Consider the following 22,853-nt stretch of genomic DNA (forward strand, 5'->3'; position numbering starts at 1 on the left):
AACTATATATGTGTAGGTTCCCCTTGGTCCCTAGCTGTGCCATCTAATTAAAATTTTGATCTTAAAGGCTAAATGGCCAATAAGCAAATATTTGGGACTTAGAGAATTGAAAATACAATAATGTACTGGAAAGATATGTCTCACTTACATATTTAGGTTCCATTTGTTCAAGTTATCAGATTATTAAAAGAAAAACAGAAAGAAGGGAAAAGTAGAGAGAAGATCAGCCTGATAGAACCAATCAAGATCACATTCAATGGTGGGCTCCGAGATCACTCCTCTAAGCCGATAGAACACCAAGCAATATGTGGAGTCATGTAGGCAGTAAAATAGTATCTGACTGAATTGAGCACTGGTACTCTAAGCTGTCCGAACACTTGACAGTTGAGTCAAATCTAGAAATGGGCGAAGTCATGTTGGTGGTAAATAAAAAACCTAACCAAGGTCAGCAGAACACTGACAAGTCGGCAAGACAAAACTTAGTAATAGGCAGATTCATGTAGGTGGTAAACCTATAACTGAATTGGGTGCCTGCTCTATGTTTACAGAACTGTAACAGATGGGTGAGACAAATTTGACAATGGATGGAGTCATGTAGACATTAAACCAGTAACTAACTTAGGCCAACTGAAAACGGGCTACAGTCGTTGAAACAAAACCTAGCAATTATTTGTTTACTGAGTCTATCATCCTGTGAAAATCTAGGGTCATTTTGAGGCGAGGTCTCCTTGTAGTAGGTGGTGACTACCTAACTGAACAACGGGAGGCCCATCTCATGCATTCCAGAGCAATTAGGGTAAAGTGTCTTGCCGAAGGACTCAATCTTGACAGCACAGACCGGCCCGTTTCTTGGCTTCCTGAGAAAAACATATCAGCATGGTTAAGGAGCGTCGAACCATGTACCTGAGCGTCAAACCATGTACCTGAGATCTTCACCTGAGGTTCTGTGGTCGGAGCTCTAACTGACTAAGCTGTTACGGCCCCCTACCTAGCTATAAATGTATCCATGGCCAGAGTACCCAATTTAGTTATAGTTATTAGTTTACCGCCTACATGTAAATGACTATACATTGCAATAAGCATAGTCATGTAGGCAATAACTAAATCAGGTACTCTGACCTTACTCTCCACAAGTGACCTTGCATGGTTGGTTTAAGGATGTTACACAAAGTCACAGCAAGGCCACAGTTTATAAATACATGTTGGATTAAGATTTTTGTTGTTGTGGAATGTCCCTCATCATCAGCTGTTTGCCTATTACTTCTATAAACCACAGGCATTTGAATCTACTGTAGTTAGTTCATGTATTTATAGAAAAAAAATAGACCTTACTCCTATAATTGATATAGTAGGAGCAGGGGCTAATATTTGTATTCTATAAATACTAACTAGAAGCAGACACCTGTGATATAAACTGTACATGTACTTTGTTGTTATAACATTGCTGTAAAGTCCTGTGATCTTAGCATAGAAGTTTCCCCAAGTAAAACCTGACAACATCTGCAAAAAAGAAAAATGATGTTGGCGAATATTTATTGCCACAGAGATCAAATAAGTTGAAACCTCTCGGAGAAGACTTTCTGATCAACTGGAAGACAAAAGACCTAAAACCAATGTACTTATTAATAATGATATTGCTTACTTGCGTTGTGATTTGAAAAATAGCAACATATTGGTGGTGATTAATTGTTCAAAGATTTTACCCACTCATAAGTTTGGTCGGCTTTTAAAAATAAAATGGAATCCTTAAATTATATATCATTAGTTGTAGAGAAATGATTTTTAATTAGAAGGATTAACATGGTAGGTTTTAAAAAAGTATTTTCAGGAAAAAAACTCATTTCGCTCCAAATTGAGCGTCGAACCGTTTTTACACTGTGGTCATATATGCGATACTGTGCTGTATAACTACTGTGCAATTGAACAGGTTCAGAATGTCATTTTCGCATATAAAGACGAAATCAAATCTAACAGGAGTTTTTGTAGTAATATTTACACGCATAAAGTATACGTGTATGTGTAATTCACAGTAATTCGTGTTTTTTCCTCTTTAAATTGACCAAATACGTAAAGTCGCAGTTTTAAAAGGGAAGTAACTCTGTCCATTCTGTCTTTCTTTAAACATTGGTGTAGATTTCTAAAATAATTAGACTTTTTTTGTAGAAGACGTAGGTTTTTAATTTACCGATGAAATATGTTTCTTGCGAAGATGCATAATATAAGTCTGTATTAAACAGGTACATTCGTTAAAGCAGAGACGTATACGTATAAATTAAGGTGCTAGTGCTGACAGAGTAATTTATGATTAAAAACAAGAATATATATTATGTATAGGGCTGTTGCAATTCCCAAAATTTGAATACTTCATGCTATCACCACCCTGCAAACCGTCGACATTCTCGTGTGACACACGTACGTACAAGTCCCTGTGGTTGGACACGCAATGTAGACGATCCCATTTGTGCATAGGACGTAATCTTTCAACAACTATAATAAGGAATTAATTTACTGAGCATAATTCCTATGTCAGAAAAGACAATGTGCTAGGTTAAACAAAGAAAAAAATAATAACAATTCCAGTCGTTAATTGAAATGTAAATAAGTAAGTACAATCAATTGTATATAGGTTGTAAAACGTATTTACATGTATGGATTATCAAAGGTTGCGGGATAATCTCGATGAACGTTGTCTGTTGATACTCGTCAATTCTGCAGCAGAGACCTACATGTATATACTAAATATGTAATATTAATATAGGTCTCTGCCTGCAGCAAGGTTAGCGGCAATAATTAACGTAATGTAAATTTGAAGAAAAAAACAAGAGAAGGAAAAATAAATAAAGCCAGAAAAAAATATATACAACTGATACATACAAACAAGAAATGTACACATTAACAACACACGCACAGAAAATAACAGGTTACCCTGAACGTACATACGTTCCTGTTCTGGTGAAATTATATAATTCTAGCTCTCAAAAACGAACAGTAATATGACACTTATTATTCATATTTGTTTGTGTTACTTAGTTTTATGTCGTGTGTGCAACTGATATGCATTTTTGTGATAGGTAGATTCAACAGCGTCAGTCTTTTTCTGAACAATGAAATCGTTTTTGCATTAGGATCGGGGACGCCGTTTATATATACATATACATGTACATCTTTAGTCCTATACATAAATATGGAGACCTTTATACAATATACATGGCGTATAAGTCCCCGATAGTATAGGTTTATGTAGTAATACAATGTATTCCTAATCAACATGTCCAAAGGGCCTTAATTAAATCAGTGGTTATAATTTATTAATTGGTTATTATATACATGTATTATGACATATAATTAAAGATCCATGTTTTCGATATGAATATGAAATATAATTTTAATTTTATTTATATGAGCATATATATAGATATATTTATGCTACTTTGTTTTAAAGATACATATTATATATATATATAATCACAAAAAGAAACACTCCATATGTCGCCACGATCCATATTATTTATTGTCACTAAATAATTTGTTTGCGATAAAAGATGGTAGCATCCCTGTAATGATGTTGTCACGATCTGTTTATCGGACGATTAACTCTTAATTAAGATGACAGTAAGTTCTAAGTCCTCTCAATTTGATGAAATATGCCGCACACCTTTCAACTCACCTGTGTGAAGCGACATACCTGGCCGGTGACGTCATCCAGGTGGCGCTGTGTTTAGTAAGCGTTGGGCTGGGACCATTTTGGATTATCATGTAGGACGCAATGATTACAAAATTAACGATATCTCACACAAGGTAAGTATAATTCTGACATGCACACGTTCTTATGCAAACTAGAAGTTTATTTATGTATTATTTGAAATGTAATTGATTTACCTGTACGATGATGTACCTGAATCTACCTGTTTGTTCCACCGGTCAATAAGGAAGCGAATGCAAAGTGCAAAAAATACACACGTAAACATTCGATCGTTGTATTCTGAAGCATGTTTTTCAGAAGAAAGATTTAAGCATTCATAGAAGATGTATTAATGCTTCATTTATGTGATTTGAATTTACTTTTGTCAGATCGATAAATGTGTCTCTTTCTCACGTGCACGCTACAGGTAAACACGGTAGTCTAAAATTAAACATGGAGAGAGAAGAGGAACCCGGAGCTCCGCATACTTCGAGAAGGATTGCACAGGTGCGGTCTGCTCGGAGCGTCATTTGCAGAGTCACTCTTCTGGATGGAAAGCTATTCGAAACAGATGTTGATGTACGTAGTCAAGTAATCATACAATATATATATCGATAATATTTCAAGAGCAGTATACAAATATTTCAAAAATGTAGCTGTTATTTGAAAAATGTCTTTGCCACTATGGCAGTAACATACCTGTATGAGATGAGTTTGAAAAAGAGCTGTTTGTCTTCACTGTTATGTAAAAAAAAAAAAATACAGTGTCGGCGATCATACATGAATTTTAAAAGATATTTTTGTGTCGTTATGCATGGGTCAAACTGATTTACAGGTACTGCTCAGGTGGGATAACATGTCACCTGTCAGAATTAGAAGTCCTCAGGCAAGTTATATAGCTTTATGGTCCAAAAGTGTACTTTTATCACCACATATATTTACAGGTGTGTCAAAAAGCTTGATGTGGGGATGGACTTGAATTTAAGATATAAGTTGTATGTAACACATTGTCCAAAGTGGGAGATCATGCATTCATTGCTGGTGTCAAATGAACCCTTGGAGTATCTTCATATAGTTGTCTGGGTGATATCTCTTCAATTACTGATACATTGTATATTTAATTGAATACAGTCGAAGCTACATGTCTATAAAAGCCAATAAGGGAACAAAGAAAAAATGACCTTTATATGCAAGTGTCTTTTCATATGAGTCAGTGTGTATGGAGTGAATCACTGTTACTCTGCGGAAAACATGTGGCCTTTATAGACAGGTTTTTGTTATAGAGAGATCAAGGTGGTCTGTAGGGGTAGGACTGTACCCTATAGCTGGTTCACTTTGAAAGTATTGTCACCTTTTACAGGTGATCATGTCATAACGTTGATGCATACATTCTATTCACCAAAGTTTAGTTGATATTTATCAGTACATAAATAAGGAAGGAGATCCTGGTCCCCAACTCCGGTGCTGGACAAACTTAAAACCAGTCATGATAAGAGTTTTGTTTACCTAAAGCTAGTGCTAGAGAGTACCCTTTGGTCAACACTTTGATCTGTACCTTTTCCTTCAAAACCAAAACAAACCCAACACTGTAAGGTGTCTCCTCTCCTACGCAGAGCCCTGTATAATATATTTCTACCATATTAAGTGTGTAACATTACACCATCCACAACAATTGAAAATTAACATATAACTTAAACCAAATTTAGGATTTTTCTGTTCTGTACGAAATATCTTCTTAGTTCAATATCTTAGTACATGTTGAAGTCAAATCATAATTTCTCAGAAACCTGGATGGTCAAATCATGTTATATAAACATGTTCTTCAGTGCAAAGAGTCAGATCTCATTTTGTGGAGTCGAAATACTTTCAAATATCTCCCTGATGCACTGTACATGTTAGTACAGTTGTAGTTCAAATTCCTTAAACCACAGCCATTAGTGGTCCTGTATCCCTGTACTGGTGTGGTGCTTGAGTACTAGATTTTACCCTGTACTGGTGTGGTGTTTGAGTACTAGATATTTCCCTGTACTGGTGTGGTGTTTGAGTACTAGATTTTACCCTGTACTGGTGTGGTATTTGAGCACGAGATTTTACCCTGTACTGGTGTGGTGTTTGAGTACTAGATATTATCCTGTACTGGTGTGGTATTTGAGTACTAGATATTACCCTGTATTGGTATGGTGTTTGATTACTCAATATTACCCTGTACTGGTGTGGTGTTTGAGTACTAGATTTTACCCTGTACTGGTGTAGTGTTTGAGTACTAGATATTTCCCTGTACTGGTGTGGTGTTTGAATACTAGATTTTACCCTGTACTGGTGTGGTGTTTTGAGTACTAGATATTTCCCTGTACTGGTGTGGTGTTTTGAGTACTAGATATTTCCCTGTACTGGTGTGGTATTTGAATACTAGATTTTACCCTGTACTGGTATGGTGTTTGATTACTCAATATTACCCTGTACTGGTGTGGTATTTGAGTACTAGATATTTCCCTGTATTGGTGTCGTATTTGAGTACTAGAAATTTCCCTGAACTGGTGTGGTATTTGAGTACTATAGATATTACCCTGTACTGGTGTGGTGTTTGAGTACTAGATATTTCCCTGTATTGGTATGGTGTTTGAGTACTAGATATTTCCCTGTACTGGTGTGGTGTTTGAGTACTAGATATTTCCCTGTACTGGTGTGGTGTTTGAGTACTAGATATTTCCCCGTACTGGTGTGGTATTTGAGTACTAGATTTTTCCCTGTACTGGTGTGGTGTTTGAGTAACTGATATTTCCCTGTACTGGTGTGGTGTTTGAGTACTAGATATTTCCCTGTACTGGTGTGGTGTTTGAGTACTAGATATTTCCCTGTACTGGTGTGGTGTTTGAGTAACTAGATATTTCCCTGTACTGGTGTGGTGTTTGAGTACTAGATATTACCCTGTACTGGTGTGGTGTTTGAGTACTAGATATTTCCCTGTACTGGTATGGTGTTTGAGTACTAGATATTTCCCTGTACTGGTGTGGTGTTTGAGTACTAGATATTTCCCTGTACTGGTGTGGTGTTTGAATGAGTACTAGATATTTCCCTGTACTGGTGTGGTGTTTGAGTACTAGATATTTCCCTGTACTGGTGTGGTGTTTGAGTACTAGATATTTGCCTGTACTGGTGTGGTGTTTTGAGTACTAGATATTACCCTGTACTGGTGTGGTGTTTGAGTACTAGATATTTCCCCATACTGGTGTGGTGTTTGAGTGAGTACTAGATATTTCCCTGTACTGGTGTGGTGTTTGAGTACTAGATATTACCCTGTACTGGTGTACTAATTCCATAATATATGACTTATAGGCAGAATAACGACAGATTTGAATTTCAGAAGACCCTGAGAGTATGTTTTTGACTCCTAAAATCTGATTTGACTCCAGGGATTCAGGGCTGGTCTATTTGACTGTTAATTATCCATCCATATTTCTGAGAAATAATAATTTGATCTCTGAAATGTCAAAAATCAATGGTCAACTGGATGCCCTGATTACAAAAAGTTTAAATCTTTGATAAAAATATGATTTATTTTTCAATTCATTTTCTTCAATTATATTTCGTCTTATTCTGAAAATACCTAGCTGCTGTAAATGAGGTTATTTTCGTAGGGGTTTTGTTATGCAACTTTGATATATATACTATATGAGTGGGGGTAATTTTCACAGTGTATCCACCCATTTGTAGTTTGTATGCTTGGTGGAGCTTTTTGCAATCCAATGGACTTTGTAATAAGGTGAATTCTCTCCTTCCATATATATTTCCATGTTTACAGTATATCGTCCAGTTATCTAGACTTAGAACTTATATATAAATATATATAGCTGTGTTCACACTATGTAATCATGGCAGATAAGTATAAATACACGTATACTGGTATACCCAGACAAGTTGAGGCCTTGAACTTTATTTTGATAGTAAGTTCATTGATCTGTCAGTGAGATTTTGTCCAGCTACACATAAACTAATAGAAGAACCACGGCCATGATAAGTTCTCGAATCTCTGATTACTTCAAATGATACAAGTCCCATGTGTTTGTTATTTTTAATGGGCGGTAAAAATTAAGTGTCTTTAGCTAAAAGGTAGAGTTGTGATGTTGATATCTATATATTATCAATGTAGCTGCATGACATTGTCTACAGTACATGTATAGCAACAACTGTATATTGCATTGCAGGTTTGATGTTTATTTTCTCAGTCATGAAGCTCACAGTGCTAAATGTTTAGTAACACAGCATTGATATGTGATATCGTAAATAATATTGTAAGTGTTATCACAATCTGAAAAACTAGCTTTAAGGTGAACTTGTGTGGCATACCTAGATAAGTACATGTATACAAATACAGGTGTGTATTTATAGTACAGCTATACAGGAAGGAACATGTTTAGTATCATGTACTCCGTCACAAAAAGTAGGATAACTATATAGTTTGTTTGTGTAGTGTAATCCATAAATGATATGAGGGAAGACCTGAGTATTTAAATGTCCTATCTCTCATATTAGTGTTAGTAATTAATTGGGCCATTCTTCTCAAGCTGGGTTGTTACACAAGCTTTTTCCTCTACAGGAATGAGAATTTTAAAACAGTGACTGTGTAAATAAATCATTGTCTTTTGTCTTTCATAAAAACTTGTCAGATCAATGCACTTCCATTCAAACAATTGATTCATATTGTTTTGTGAAATGTTTTACTGACATAGAAATTCTGTATACACTAGACATTCCATGTTTAATGCAGTATACAATGTAAACGAGGTCTTATTTTTCATATACCAGTAATCAAGTCATCTTATACATACAGCTGGTGTGACATCATAATTTAGCATCACTGACAAAATTTTATAATACATTCTGACATTAAATTAAAGGTACCTGTTGTTACGGTAGTTAAGTTATCTCACCTACTCTCACATCATATGCATTCCTTGTCTGAATGTGGTCATTAAGTAAATAATCATGAACACTTCTATTTTATATTAGATTAATGAATCTCGGGTGTGAGGGAAAGTTAACTATATGAGACAATTTTAACTTGTCCATTCTCTTTGTCTAAGAAATTGCCCAAATTTTGCAGATATTTAAGTAATATCTATACAATTTCTGATTTAATCATATGTTTTATACAAAAATACAGTTTGTTCCGTGAAACTTTCAATTTACTTGCATTTTATTTGGGTTAAGTGATGTATAAAAGTCTGTTAATCTTGATATATCAATTGTAACGTCATCTTTTACATGATATTGATCAATTACTTAACATTAGTCCTTTAACCTTTGTACCAGTACACATAGAATCTCAGAAGTACAAAACTACAATACAGTGACTAATATAATGTATGTTTAATTGTATTTGATGAGAACATCACAATAAACCTGTCAACAGAAAATTTTCCTGCAATAAGCAAACAAAGGACAAAATGTATTGACTAATTATAAGAGTTAAATCTATAGTTTTGGCAATTATTCTATTGGCCGATAAATACCCTCAGGCAGAATAAATAATGGACTCTCCTGTATCAGTGACTCTAGCATTATATATATGGCATTGGGCCTACCCAGGCACTCATCAGCTGAAGGGCCGTAATAGCGGACGTAAAACCCATAAATAAATACCCAGGCATATGGAGTTCGACATCAGACCGAGAAGGACCGTTTAGTCGTGTCCATGTCCATCCCAGGGAGCTGTCCGGTCCTGTAGACGTACCGGATGGATAGGACAAGACTCTCCTGGGGGAGATACAGGCACCGGAGGCACTCTACCACCGGCCTCTCACGTCGCCTGAACATAATTATAAGTTAAACCAGTAACCAACCAACCACCCAGGCCAACCACCAATACTACTCAGGGCATCCAGTAGACCCTTGAGAGTATGTTTTTGACTCCCCAAATTGAGATCTGACTCTTGGGTTTGAAGGGACATGTCTATTTGACATATGTTTTGACCCTTCAGATTTCTCAGAAATAGTGATTTGACTTCTGAAATTGCTAAAAGTCAAGGGTCAACTGGATGCCCTGCTACTAAACCTTAGCTATGCTATTGGCCAACACATATCCCCGGACCCCGAAATATTGGGCTATATTCCTGTATCAATGACCCTATGCTATATATATTGGCTAACACATGTACACACCCTTGGCAGAAAAATGAACTTTCCTGTATCCGTGAACCCTATGCTATATATTTATTTATTGGCCAAAAATTACCTGAGGCAGAATGATGGACTCATCCTATAGCCCCTATATCCAGTGACCCTATCGAAATAGTATAATGCTATTTGCCAAAACAAGTGACCTAGTACGTTGTATATGCTGTTGGTATTTTTAAGGTAACCCCATAATAGCCTCCCCTTAACAGTGTCATATTATATATACTGGACCAATACTCCCAGTATGATTTTTTTAAAATCATCCTATACTATGCTATATCTGCCAGTGGTGGGATACCCTGACATGTGTACCCTTATAATTACAGAAATATCAAGTTTGCAGCAAAATAGCTGTCAGTGACCACTTCTCTGTTATATTTATATTTAGGAAAAAATACTTTTGTCACTAACATGTCGTTGTGTTTACTGTCATAACAGTGTTTAAGAATCAATCCCACTTCCAAGGTGATAAGGTAAAGCCTGAGATAATATGTACAGGTAACTCCGGTGTAGTTGTAAGAGCTGCTTATATATAGACCATGGACTTTTTAAGAATTGTTCTTGTGTCGTACATGCATATATGTATATAGCTAAAAAAAGGAAATCTAAAGTTTGGTCGACTGAAAGTCTCAATAATTTTTCAAAATAAGTGGTCTGATTTTATCATGTACATGTTTCCATATATTTATACCTCCAGATTCAGTGTCGTTTTGCTCGATCATCATCTTTATTTTTATATATGTGTACATGTGACATACCTGGTAGATTTGAAGTCGTGTTTTCATATATGAAATGGTTTTCAAATAACAGAGAAGTTACAGTTTTGTTATTAAACTTCCCAAACCAGATTACAGAGCAATCCTCTTGGTGATCATGATTAGCTAACCAGACTTCGAATGACCAAGCCCCCAGGCGACATTGATTAGCTATCATTTCTGACTCACACATACAATGTCAATATTGAGGCAATCTCTACCACAGGTGTAAGACCTACAACATGATTCGGGGGTATGATTATTGATTACTCATGTCTGATGAGTTCAGATAATCGGTTTATAGTATTTTTCATTTCAACATTATTTCAGATACTCTCATAATATAAGTCAGTTGGAATGATTAGCATTTCCAATATACATTTGTGATGATCTTATAACAAATTGCAACAGATCTAGACTTGCCTTACACGTAGGGCATACACATTTTATTTGCTGCCCCCATATTGCATGATAGTAAGAGGCGATTAAATTTTGGATCTCTAATGATCTTTTCTCTACTTTCTTTTAATACAACTTTTTTTCCCTAATGTCTCCCTTGACACTGCCTTATTTTTTAGGCTTGAGTTTAAGGTTCACACTATAATATGAGGTATGCTTTGGGTTTTGTCCACAGAGGTCAAAAGTCATACCAGAGTCTCTGAAAATGATAGTTTCTACCTCCTACTTGGTATCCAGCATTTTAGGAATGGGATGACTGGTTTGACCATTGTCAGTATAATGTGACTGGGTGGGGTGTCCTGCTGGATGTCTTTGACAGTATGGTTCAGTGAAGTAGCACTATAAAGACAGCATCTAAGTTCTGCACTGTTACATGGAGACAAGCACAAAAATAATATACTGCAGCCTAACAAAACAAAACATCACTATATATAACATGCATATTGCTCTAACAAATAACATATAGCTGTTGATAGGATGTTAAAAAATTCAAACCAATTCAAAGCAACTCTTGCAACTCCATAATTCCAACATATGGTCTGTAGTTTACTGGTATTTGTACAGGTGTTGAATAAATGCCTCTGAAGAGCATGCCTTTAACTAGACAAAATGTAATCAAACTTTGAATAAACATATACATTTGTATATTTAAGTATAGTGAATGCACATCAAATTGTGTTTTAATTTTTTTAATTCTTACAGGTGCAATTAATGTTGCATTTTGTTTGATTCATGAAAATATACTAGGAAGTTAAGTTTTTCCAGTATAGGAAAATAATTATAAATCTATTTAAAAAAAATGACGAGGCCAAGAAATAAGAAAAACACTAATACTAAAGGGTGCAATTAAACAATTTGAATTCTAATTCCTCCTAGAGAGTAAGGACACATAGAATTGACTCTACATAAAGGTAAAATGATACTGTTGGTTTTTACATTGTGTGTGCTTTAAATACAGAAAATTCAACAATTTACATATGAGGATGAGAGTCTGGTTCCCAGGCCTGAGCTATATTGTTATGTGTAACTCAGCGTGAAATGACCTTGTTAACTATCATGCCCCTCCCACCACTATACCACCGAAGTCTGGTCTACTTTAAACAGGAAAATATCAAGCTATAATTCTCATCCTCAGTCCCAGGTGAAAATCTAATATCGCATTCCACCTGGGGTTGAGGATGAGTATATCATTCTACACATCTATCAAAATGATTTCTTAGAATACTGATTAAACCAAAGGTTTCAGTACTAGTGTACATGGGATATATACATGTTAACATTCGTGATGACTACCATATTATTTATTACCGTACCTTCTTCAACCTTGATAAGTACCACCTTGATGCCCCCTAGCCTCCACACTTATTTTCAGGGAACGAGGTTGATGGTGCTTAATGAAAACTGTAAACCGTTGGCTTAATTACCTTCCTGATCTGTCAATACAGTTTTCTTTGGTTAATCCTGCAGAAAGAGCTGTTTCTAAATTCCTTATTTCACACAGCTGCATGAGCTCTTGTTTGGTTGATATATGGGAATAAATGCTAAAAGGCATCACTTGTGACAGGAAGATAACCAAGTTCTTTTGTAAAAATCATGAATATGAGATTGGATTGAGATGTATGCCTGTTTGTGAGTTATGTCTATTCAATGTTTGTTTTCATGTGTATTTTTGATGAATCCTGGTGTGTTTATGTTTTGTAAGTTCAACGTTTTGGTGTGTTTATACTGCATAATGTCTTTTTGTTACAATTTTTCAAGTGAAGATCTTTTCTTGGGGGGATCAATATACGTCCCAGTAGTTTCTTTTCATATCCTCCTTGTTAAATGTTTACTCTAAATCACAGGGACTTGGCATGAATTTTCAGCCCGAAGTCCATATTAATATATATGAACATAATGTGTATATCCACTACCCAGAATACATATATGGGTTGGGAATTTGTCCCTGTGATCTACCTGGGTATATAACAACCAGATTTATGGTGTCATTGACATTCTCACCTACAATTTTGTAGTGAGCAGCTATGTATAGGGGAATAATGAAACACCTTTTGTAGAACTAACAGAAAAGTGGGGGTCTCAAAACATTCATTGTATAGATTATCCAGCAGGTATATCAGGTGAATGTATTCAGTATGTTGCTTTCTGGCCTGTACATGCATGTATTAAAGGTAAACATTTTGAAGTTTAGGTTTAGTATTTATTTAATAATCAGAAACATATCTAAGTTACATTATTAGAGGAATGAGAAAGCAAGCTTAAAGCTTTTATAAATTCATTTCTTGAAAATAATTGTATGATAATGGTGTAAGTTAGAACTTTAATAGCTATAGTTCCATGTGAACTAGCTACACATACAGATACACAAACTCCTCCTGGTTGTTCAGTCTATACAACCGGGGTCATTATCGCTCTCCACGATTATAATGTACCTAGCCTGGGGGTGTTTGGATAGAAAGGAACATGTAGTTGTCAATTCTAACATAATGTAGGGGATGTAATGTTTGTATAGCAGGCACAACAATGCACTCTCTTCTGCTTTTTCTGTTGTTGACATTTATATTATCTATAAATGTCATTGGAGATGCAAGTAAAAGAATTTACCTGGTCATTAAAACAACATTCTTGCACAATTATATATTTTTGTGATATTTCATAATTTTTTCTATGAAGTGAGGCTCCGAAGAACACATTAATGATTAAAATTTCTTAAGTACTTTGTGGTTTGTAATCATCAAGAAAGACATAGTTTGTTCATATTATATGTTAATAAAAATATTTTATGTCCTGACCTGGAATAGTTTCCAAGGTCATGTGACAAAAGATTGTTCCATGTCTGCTGCTGACAGTTCACTTTATATTGCTCTCTGTCAAGGCTGTTGTTTTCCTACAAAGAAACCTTATCCATAATATTATAATTCCTAACCACAATTCATTTACATGTTGAATTTATATTATTACATATATGAACTGCAGGGTTTCAAAGTCCCTAGCTGTGTCATAGTGTTGGCCTCCTTCCACCCTCTTACTACATGTATATGGTTATGATGCAGGATTTTCCCATCATACTAGACCTATATATATAGCTATATATTTACCCTAAGACATATGATTGATGATCCTCTCCAGACTCACGTTGTCTGACCTATGTATATACCTTCACATTCTGTTAAAATGTTAAGTATTTAAAGTGTAAGTACACCTGTCTCATCAATGTTTAACAATGCACTCTCTGTACATTGGTTTTAGGTTAGAGTTAAAACACTCAATCATGTTCAGCATCCAATCGTAAAGAGAGCTGATCTTTAGCCACGATTCTGTAGGACTGGTTGATCTTTATGTTTAATCTCATCGTCTTAACCTGTTATCCTGGCACTGGTGATTGTATTCCCAAAGTAATTAAGACAAAGTCTTCATCAATCTTCAATTGTATTTGCTGTGGATGGATTTGGACTTTAAACTTATGAGGCATTCAATGAGTTTTTGAAATCCCCTATAAACTCCGAAAACATTAATAATATAATATTAGTTAATTCCTTTTTACATCCATCTCATTGCTGGACATAGAGGAAACTCAAGGTTATTTTTTTCTGAATTTGAAATGTAGGAAGTTCAGTTACATATGAAGATAGTTGCTTTTAAAAATCATATGAAGATAGTTGCTTTTAGAAATCTTGTATGTAAACATAAACATGATATTATTGCATGATTGTTACAATAGTATTCCCTTTTGTACATTACAGAAAAGAGCTGTGGGATGTATACTATTTGATAAATGCTGTGACCAATTGGATGTATTGGAAAAAGATTATTTTGGCCTATCCTACATAGATTCCTCAACTGGTTTGAAGGTAAGTTTTGGTTAATTCCAGACAAGTTATACTCTTATTAACAAAATCCGCTATAAAGGTTAAAATAGCAGTATGCAGAGGTTATTATAGACATTTAGTCAGTCCTGTAACTTTATAAGATACAGAAATTGAGCTAAGTTGTGCATGTCAACACTGTTCACACATTATGTCATGACCTTCCCTAATTTGATGGAGAGCACACCTCCAGCTTTCCCTGCAATGCGGGGATTAACTTATCATTTGTTTCTGTGCATTTTCAAAAGTCTTGTCCACCCTTGTATAGGATTTGTAATGTCAGTAACATTTATTGACATTTTTGGGTCACATTGTTGTTTATGACATATATTTCCATAGTGTTTCTGATCATTCAGGATCACTGACATCATATATATGTCATACAGGCTTCATATTCAATCATCAATAACTAGTGGATGATATTATTGTGGATATACTGTCACAAATTGTTTTTGTTTGTCAGTCAATGCTGTGCTATATATTGAGTCTCGAATGATTAGAATTGTGAACGTTATATCACTCTGCCAATCTCTCAACTGATATATACTGTCGCCTATTTAGGTATCGATCATACATATGTGTGACCAGATGCAGTATTGTATATATAGAAGCTTAAGACGAATATAGTCAGATACAAGTCTTGTTGCTATGGTTAAAAAAGTTAATCACATTGCTTCAAATTACTCTCTGAAAGTGTTACATGTGTTAGCTATAGAAGATGATATTGACTTCATGACATAGAATTAATTAAGTGACAAATTCTATACATGTATTATAGTTACATGTAGATAGTTAATTTATAATACCTAAATCAGATTTAAAGCACATGATCATGAGGATACCATGGATGAGCTTAAGTACACCTTATTACAGGCCAAGCCCTAGTATAGGTTACTTTACCATTCATAGATACAGAGTCTTTGTCAAACGTTGATTGTGATTTCCATAGGTGTATGCATATGGGCATCACAAAATTGTCTTAGACAATTTTTTAGTTGATCAAGAAACACCTTTCTCCCTCATTTAGGTAAGTTTCAGTCCTTAGCAGGGAATATAAATACTTCGATTCTTTCCCAACCTTTTGGAAATGATGGTCTACTCACGCCTTTATTCTTAAAGCATTAAGAAGATGTTATTATCACTTCATGTAGTTTAACCGTATCACAATCGAAATAAATTGTCAGGTTTTTCACACATTTCATGCACCATCAACAATTGTCCGATGAATCAAAGCTTGGAAGTATATATAGCACCAGTAGAGCGTCAGAGAAATGAATGTAAAATCTGTCACGTCCCTCATATAATGAACCAGAGATATCAGAACCTGGGGATGGGGTATTTATTTGCTTAAAAATGTTTCTGCATTTAAGTATATTCTTAAAGTTCAGCACAAGACTAATTTTCAAGTACTTATATGCTCAACTTTAAATTTAAAATATTCCCCCTTGGGTTGGGATACCTGAGTCAAAGCTAGTCTACATCACACAGAAGTTAGAGAATTCATTATTCTCAATACAAATTGTAATGGAATGTTGAAATATAAAATGTTTTGATTTAGTATACAGTCCTGTGTTTGTGTTTTTGTTGTAGAATTGGGTAAATACATTGAAGAAGCTTTCCAAACAGGTCAAAAGTAAGTACTGAAATCAGCAGTCTTCACTGTTTGTTAGATATCTGCAGTTGAACCTCATCTGCATTGGACGAGTGATTAAGGTGTCCCGACACTTTAGCACTAGCCCTCCACCTCTTGGTCACGAGTTTGAAACCAATTGCCTGGTACTGACTGTAGGCTGCTGGTTTTTCTCCAGGTACTCCTTTCCTCCACTTTCAAAACCAGACATGTCATTAAATAACCCTGGCTGTTAATGGGACAAAATAAACTAAACCCAGTTGAACCTCGTTATCTCTGAGCCAGTTGGGCCATGAAAAAACCTAGAAATATTCCAAGTATATTTTATATATAATTTGTACTATTGGAGCTAGGTTTTCACTCCATCTAAAGCAGCATCTCCTATGTATCAGTATAAAAAAGTGATAGTGGTCAGCTTCTATGTTATGCTGACTATTCCAGTCCTCATAGACTTTCAGTGTTGTAAAGATTAAATTTAAAGGCTGAAAGCTTGATATTTAAAACTTAATTAATATAATCCATTTCTTTTTCTAGGTGGTCCATGGGAATTCAACTTTGAAGTGAAATTTTATCCTCCAGACCCCCAACAACTTCATGAGGATATTACTAGGTAAGTAAGATATATATTGTATACTATATTTCTATAAGATTGATGGCAATAAAAGGTTGTTGCATCTGTTTCTATGGCATGACAAGTAAAATGCAAATTAGAGCATACTGATTTGTCTTGTATGCCTTTTGGTTTAATTAGAAAATCAATGAGTGCAGACCTGTCAAGTTCTCATGAACAAAATGCAGGTCATTACTCATAAAAATGCAGGTCATAGCACTCCAATGCAGGTCATTGCGCGTAACAGCATTTCACTTGAAATAAAAACAATAAAACTGAAAAAATTTATCAACATGTGTCATTTAATAAGCATTTCTATGCACACTTCATTCATTTACATGAATGTTTTACATTGTAAGTTGTTGTAGCTGTTTTTGCCATCTTCAAAACATTGGTGGAAGGTTGATAATCACAGCAATCAGTATTTCATTCCTTCAAAAATATTCATCTAAAATTAAAAGAATTATTTTTATAATTAATTGTGAACCACAAGCATTAAAATTTTAGTTTTTCTATATTATTTTTCAATTCCGGAACTTTTGGTCCGGATTCCGTCTTCATTATTAGTTGCCAAATTGTACTTCCAGCAAGCATAAACAAAGATAGTTTTCACATGTTAAAACCTTTTGCTGTTGTCTTATAAGAACATTTAGGCATAGATTGCAGTAAGTTAACTCTTTGCATCACTATTTCATACTTCAGATGCAGTTTCTATCATTTTTATCAGCATAAATGTCCTTAAAATGTCTTTGAACTGAATGTGCCTCTGGCGACCTAGTTTCCTCGGCTTTAGAATTTTCATTTCAGACACGAAAATAAAGTAGTTTCAATAGCTAATTGTTACGTTTTTAACATATTTCAATATATCCAATTCCACTACAATAATTCTTCTGAATCACATATAACACGGGATTCTGGAAATCCAACATGAAAGTTAAGATAGAGACAATATTTTTTTTCATTTGCCCAGGGCAAGTACACCAACATTTTTCACTTGCCCGAACTCAAAAACTACTTGTCCCGGGCGTCGGGCAAGTGGATTTTTACACCCCTGAGAATTTAGTATTAACACTTACCTGTGCAAGCCTTCGTACACGCCATTTTGGTTGTTGTTGGATTATCTGTTCGGTGTCTCAAATTGTGTTCCTACGCAACAAAGAAAAAATCCGAGGTAGCTCGAACAAAAACGAGATCTTACTGAAATGCGGGAGATTCAAAACACCCGTCAGGAGCTATTTCTGTCTGCGGGTTATAGACCGATTATCCGGGTGTGACCCGCAAAATGCGGGGCACTTGACAGGTCTGTGAGTGCGAAAATTTGAAAGGGTTATAAACAATTAATGGATAAATTGATGGTATTAAGATAATGAAGTTGTTGTGTTGTTTTCAGGTATCAGCTGTGTCTTCAAATCAGAAGAGATATTGTCAGTGAAAAGTGAGTATTACATTAATGTCAGTCTGGTCTTGTACCTACGCCACAGTTAAATATCTTAGTTTTTAGTTGGGTATCACTGACTTAATTAATACATGGTAACATACGTGTTAGTTTTAACCCACCTTCCAATTTATAAGAAAAAAACACCTGTAACATATAGGAATGAATTGAAACATATTCAAAGGGAGGTAAATTCAATACAGGGGGAGGGGGGGGGGGGATGCTGTAAAATTTTGAAAATAAATTTAAAGGATATAAATAATGCCTTTGTATAAATACATATATATATTATACATATATGTTCCTTATATTTAGTGCTAGGAAAGAGGGACAATTCTTTTTATCATAGAAATTTAAGGATATTAAAAAATCCTCAAAAAAGATACCTTGAACAGGAAATCAATTTAGAAAATTATTATCTTTCTCATAATTTCTGTGAAAATGATATTTCAATAAAAAAATACTTTTTGCACTTTAAAACTTTCTTTTTTCAAATCTATAGTTACATGTATTGTACATTAATTTTTCATTGTTTACGTTTACAGATTACCGTGTTCATTTGTGACCTACACCTTGCTGGGGTCATACACCGTCCAATCAGAGCTAGGCGATTATGATGTGGAAGAGTTTGGTCGTGGATTGGACTACATCAGAAAGATTCAGTTCGCTCCTCACCAAGATAGGGAACTATTAAAAAAGATCTGTGATCTACATAAAACACACAAGTAGGTTCATTGCAATTCTAACCTGAAGTCATTAATTTGAAAGGCTGTACTCATATTTCACTATTTAAAAGGCTTAAAAGCGTGCTCCCATTTTTCCAAATATGTAAATACTAATGTAAAAAATGGCAAAAATAACCAACATTTACCATTTGGCATCTGAACCATTTTTACTGACTCAGCTAAAATTGAAGTTTTCTAAAGCAGTAGAACACTGGATTATGAATTTGTAGTGTAGTTTGATCAAGTGTTCTTAGTATAGATACTAAAGCATTATCTAAGGTTTAACATTGGTTGATAATTGTTCGTAGGGGACAAACACCAGAGGAGGCAGAACTGCGTTTCTTGGAAAACGCCAAGAAACTTAGTATGTTTGGTGTGGAACTACATGATGCTAAGGTATGTAATTGTCAAGGTCAGGTACTTAAGGTCAAGTCTTCAATCCTAGAATTGATGTGTATAATTTTGAATAATCCTTCTCCCTCTAAACATCCTGATCAAGAGGGACAGAATCAGTGTAGTGAAAATTGATTTAAATAAGGACCTGGATGCCCGAGTAAGATGTAGACTCTAGACATCAAAAAGGTGTAACTGCTAGGACTTAATCAATAATACATACAGCTGGAGGTTGTTAAGACCTGTACATAATAGATTATCTTAAAATCAATGACAGGTAAACTGTTGGGGTAAAGCCACCATACAAAATATTGATGATTATACACACTTCTGTTGGACTTATCTTTTAATCTTTCCTTGAACAGATGTTTGCCAATTAAATAATATATAAACACTGAAGGTTGAGTTAATTGGTTGAATATTCTTTAACTCACTTCCTGTTTGATGAGCTACATTTCTTTCTGACATTAAACCTTACCTCTATATTGATAAATATAATTTCACAGGTAGCGACAGGCAGATGCAAATTTAGTTTTTGAAATGATAAAAATTGGGAGTGAGTTTTGGGGGAAATAGAATTTAAATAATTTGATTAATTTTTGAAATGATATCCATATATTTGTAATCAGTGATATGGGAAGTAGTCTGGAATTGGAAAAATTTCATGATCAATTTGAATTGTAATTAAATGAAATCCATGGTTTGTAGATGAGTACATCATGTCCATAACATCTCTTGTGTATAAGATATGATTTGTTAAATAAATTAGCCGCAGTGCCTTCTGTCACAGTGAGATACATTTCTGTATTTTGTGTTGTTTATCCTATTGGATAATTAAATAGAAAAGTGTTCTGATATTTGACTTAGGATGTCAAGTTGTTCCTATGATTGAATATGATTATTATATTAATATAAACTTCAGTGAGTTTCATAAATGTCAAATTGAAGTGGAAATGGATTAATGGATTTAATATTAATTTTTTAAAAGAAATTGTTGATCAAATATAAGAAATAGTAAAAACATTTTTTACAAGAAAAAAGACAATACTAAAAAATATTTTTCTCCTTTGGCCAGAAATTCATAACATCATTCCAGTTTCTAATGTTGGGCCTCAGTTTTATCAATATTCCTTAACTTTAAAAAAACTTCTCATTTTTAATTGGAAAGCATTATTGCTTTTAAGTGAAAAATCCTAGTGAAGCAACTTTCTTGAATATGCTTTCCTATGAAAAAATTTAAGCTGAGGAAACTTTGCTCCAGAAACCCATGACAAGTTTAAAATACTGAGTGTTACTGAGATTCTAAAATATAGAAATAGCCATTTAGCTATTGATGATTGTAGTCATTTTATCTGAAATGTGTTTCTCTGATCAAGACCTATTAGGTAACTAAAAAAGTACATACAAAGTCTTTCTCCTAATTCCTTTTTCCTGTACTAAGCCCATACCCTGACTTTGAGCCAGAGGTTATACGGTTTGTTTCCACGTGCTCATTCAGAGATAAATTTAATTTTCTGATAAGAGTTTAAAGTGGAACAAGAATTGTGTAAATAATTTTGTGTTTTCCTTTAAACAGGATGCTGAAGGAGTAGTTATCCAGCTAGGAGTATGTGCTACTGGCCTGTTGGTGTTTAAGGATAAACTACAGATAAATCGCTTTGTCTGGCCCAAGGTCCTTAAGATGTCCTACAGAAGAAGCAAGTTCTATATAAAACTGCGCCCCGGAGAGGTCAGTAGTATGGACTGATGAAATGATATAAGCAGCCTGTGGAAATTTTTGTAGACCTGTACTTTGTACATTTATATAACATAATCATGGTCTTTCAATGAACACAATTTTACTTGATTCCAGTGTTTTATGTATTTTCAAGTCATACTGACAGAGGAACATAACGATTCAATTGTCTTCTTAACACAATGTATTTTGTCACAATAGGATGAATGTATTATTCACCAATGATTATAACAGGCTTTTTATTGTAGTAAATCATAAGAAATTGCTTTGTGGTAAAATAAAGTGTTAAATATGAAAAAAAATGAAATTCCAATGCTATTATTTTTTTAACAGTTTGAGGATTTCCAGAGCCAGGTTGGGTTTAAGCTTGATTCTGTAAAGCATGCTAAAAGATTGTGGAAGATCTGTGTGGAGCACCACTCATTTTTCAGGTAATTTAGGTCTTAGGGGAATACCACTCTGTCTTCAGGTAATTTAGGTCTTAGAGGAATGCCGTCTTCAGTGATTCTTAGGTCTTGTGGGAACACCACTCTCTCGTCAGGTAATCTTAGGTCTTGTGGGAACACTACTCTCTCGTCAGGTAATCTTAGGTCTTGTGGGAACACCACTCTCTCGTCAGGTAATCATAGGTCTTGTGGGAATACCACTTCTTCATTTGATAACAGATCTCTCCGTTAGGTAATTTTGGATTAGGAGAATAACGTTGCCTCCTCAAATCACCCTTTGTCTTGTAAAAAACACAGTCATTCATGCTAAGCACTACTCTCAGGTATGTATTGTTTTTAATTTCAAAAGTTCAGTTAAAATTTCATGTGATTTCAATAGAGATTTCATAATTAAATATTTTGAAATGTTTACTTTCCTATTAAAAGATGTTTATATTTCAGTGTTGAGCTTTGCATCTTATTCTAATATGAATAATTATTTACAGATTTAGGGAAATTGAACTTCCAAAGGCAAAGAAAACATTCCCTCGTTTCGGGTCAAGGTTCCGCTACTCTGGCCGTACACAGTTCCAGACCAAGCAGGCCATGGCCTCTGTTGATCGTCCCTCGCCCTACTTTGACAGAGTCCACAGTCGGAGAGCGACTTACCATGGGCGACCCACACGAAGACCTCGTGATGGTGAGTAACATATTTTGTATATGGTCTTTTGTTTATTTCTTGTGTATTTTTTCAAGAATAGAATTTGAATAAAAGGCAGAATTGGTTTATCATAACTTTATTTTCTGTAATTGTACATGAAACAAAATTTTCAAAGTGTTACACTTTGTTATAATATAAACGAAAAATTGAATGAATAGGGATTTTATTTGAAGGAGAAATTGATGTCCATGGTTAGTGCTAGTTACAAAATGTTATTCTAAATTATGATATTGCTTTGTA

General features: G+C 34.6%; 1 protein-coding gene and 1 long non-coding RNA gene across 2 annotated transcripts in view; one reads left to right on the top strand and one right to left on the bottom strand.

Moving 5' to 3' along the window:
• The first annotated feature begins 3,677 nt into the window (after window positions 1-3,677).
• The window catches only part of LOC117334597, a 31,331-nt gene continuing 12,155 nt past the window's right edge, over window positions 3,678-22,853 (top strand). Inside the window, exons 1-11 of the mRNA XM_033894295.1 lie at window positions 3,678-3,798; window positions 4,110-4,261; window positions 14,817-14,924; window positions 16,530-16,572; window positions 17,104-17,179; window positions 18,570-18,614; window positions 19,160-19,339; window positions 19,648-19,735; window positions 21,309-21,461; window positions 21,801-21,898; window positions 22,399-22,592. Of these exons, the coding sequence (XP_033750186.1) occupies window positions 4,136-4,261; window positions 14,817-14,924; window positions 16,530-16,572; window positions 17,104-17,179; window positions 18,570-18,614; window positions 19,160-19,339; window positions 19,648-19,735; window positions 21,309-21,461; window positions 21,801-21,898; window positions 22,399-22,592 (1,111 nt within the window). The 5' untranslated portion in view covers window positions 3,678-3,798; window positions 4,110-4,135. The remainder of the gene's footprint in view (window positions 3,799-4,109; window positions 4,262-14,816; window positions 14,925-16,529; window positions 16,573-17,103; window positions 17,180-18,569; window positions 18,615-19,159; window positions 19,340-19,647; window positions 19,736-21,308; window positions 21,462-21,800; window positions 21,899-22,398; window positions 22,593-22,853) is intronic.
• On the bottom strand, window positions 17,461-18,476 carry LOC117334598. The gene is made up of 2 exons (XR_004534200.1): window positions 18,256-18,476; window positions 17,461-17,627 (listed from the first exon to the last, which is right to left on the bottom strand). It is a non-coding gene; the product is annotated as an uncharacterized LOC117334598 (long non-coding RNA).

Source organism: Pecten maximus, chromosome 9, assembly GCF_902652985.1.
Source record: "Pecten maximus chromosome 9, xPecMax1.1, whole genome shotgun sequence".
NCBI classification, from domain to species: Eukaryota; Metazoa; Mollusca; class Bivalvia; order Pectinida; family Pectinidae; genus Pecten; species Pecten maximus.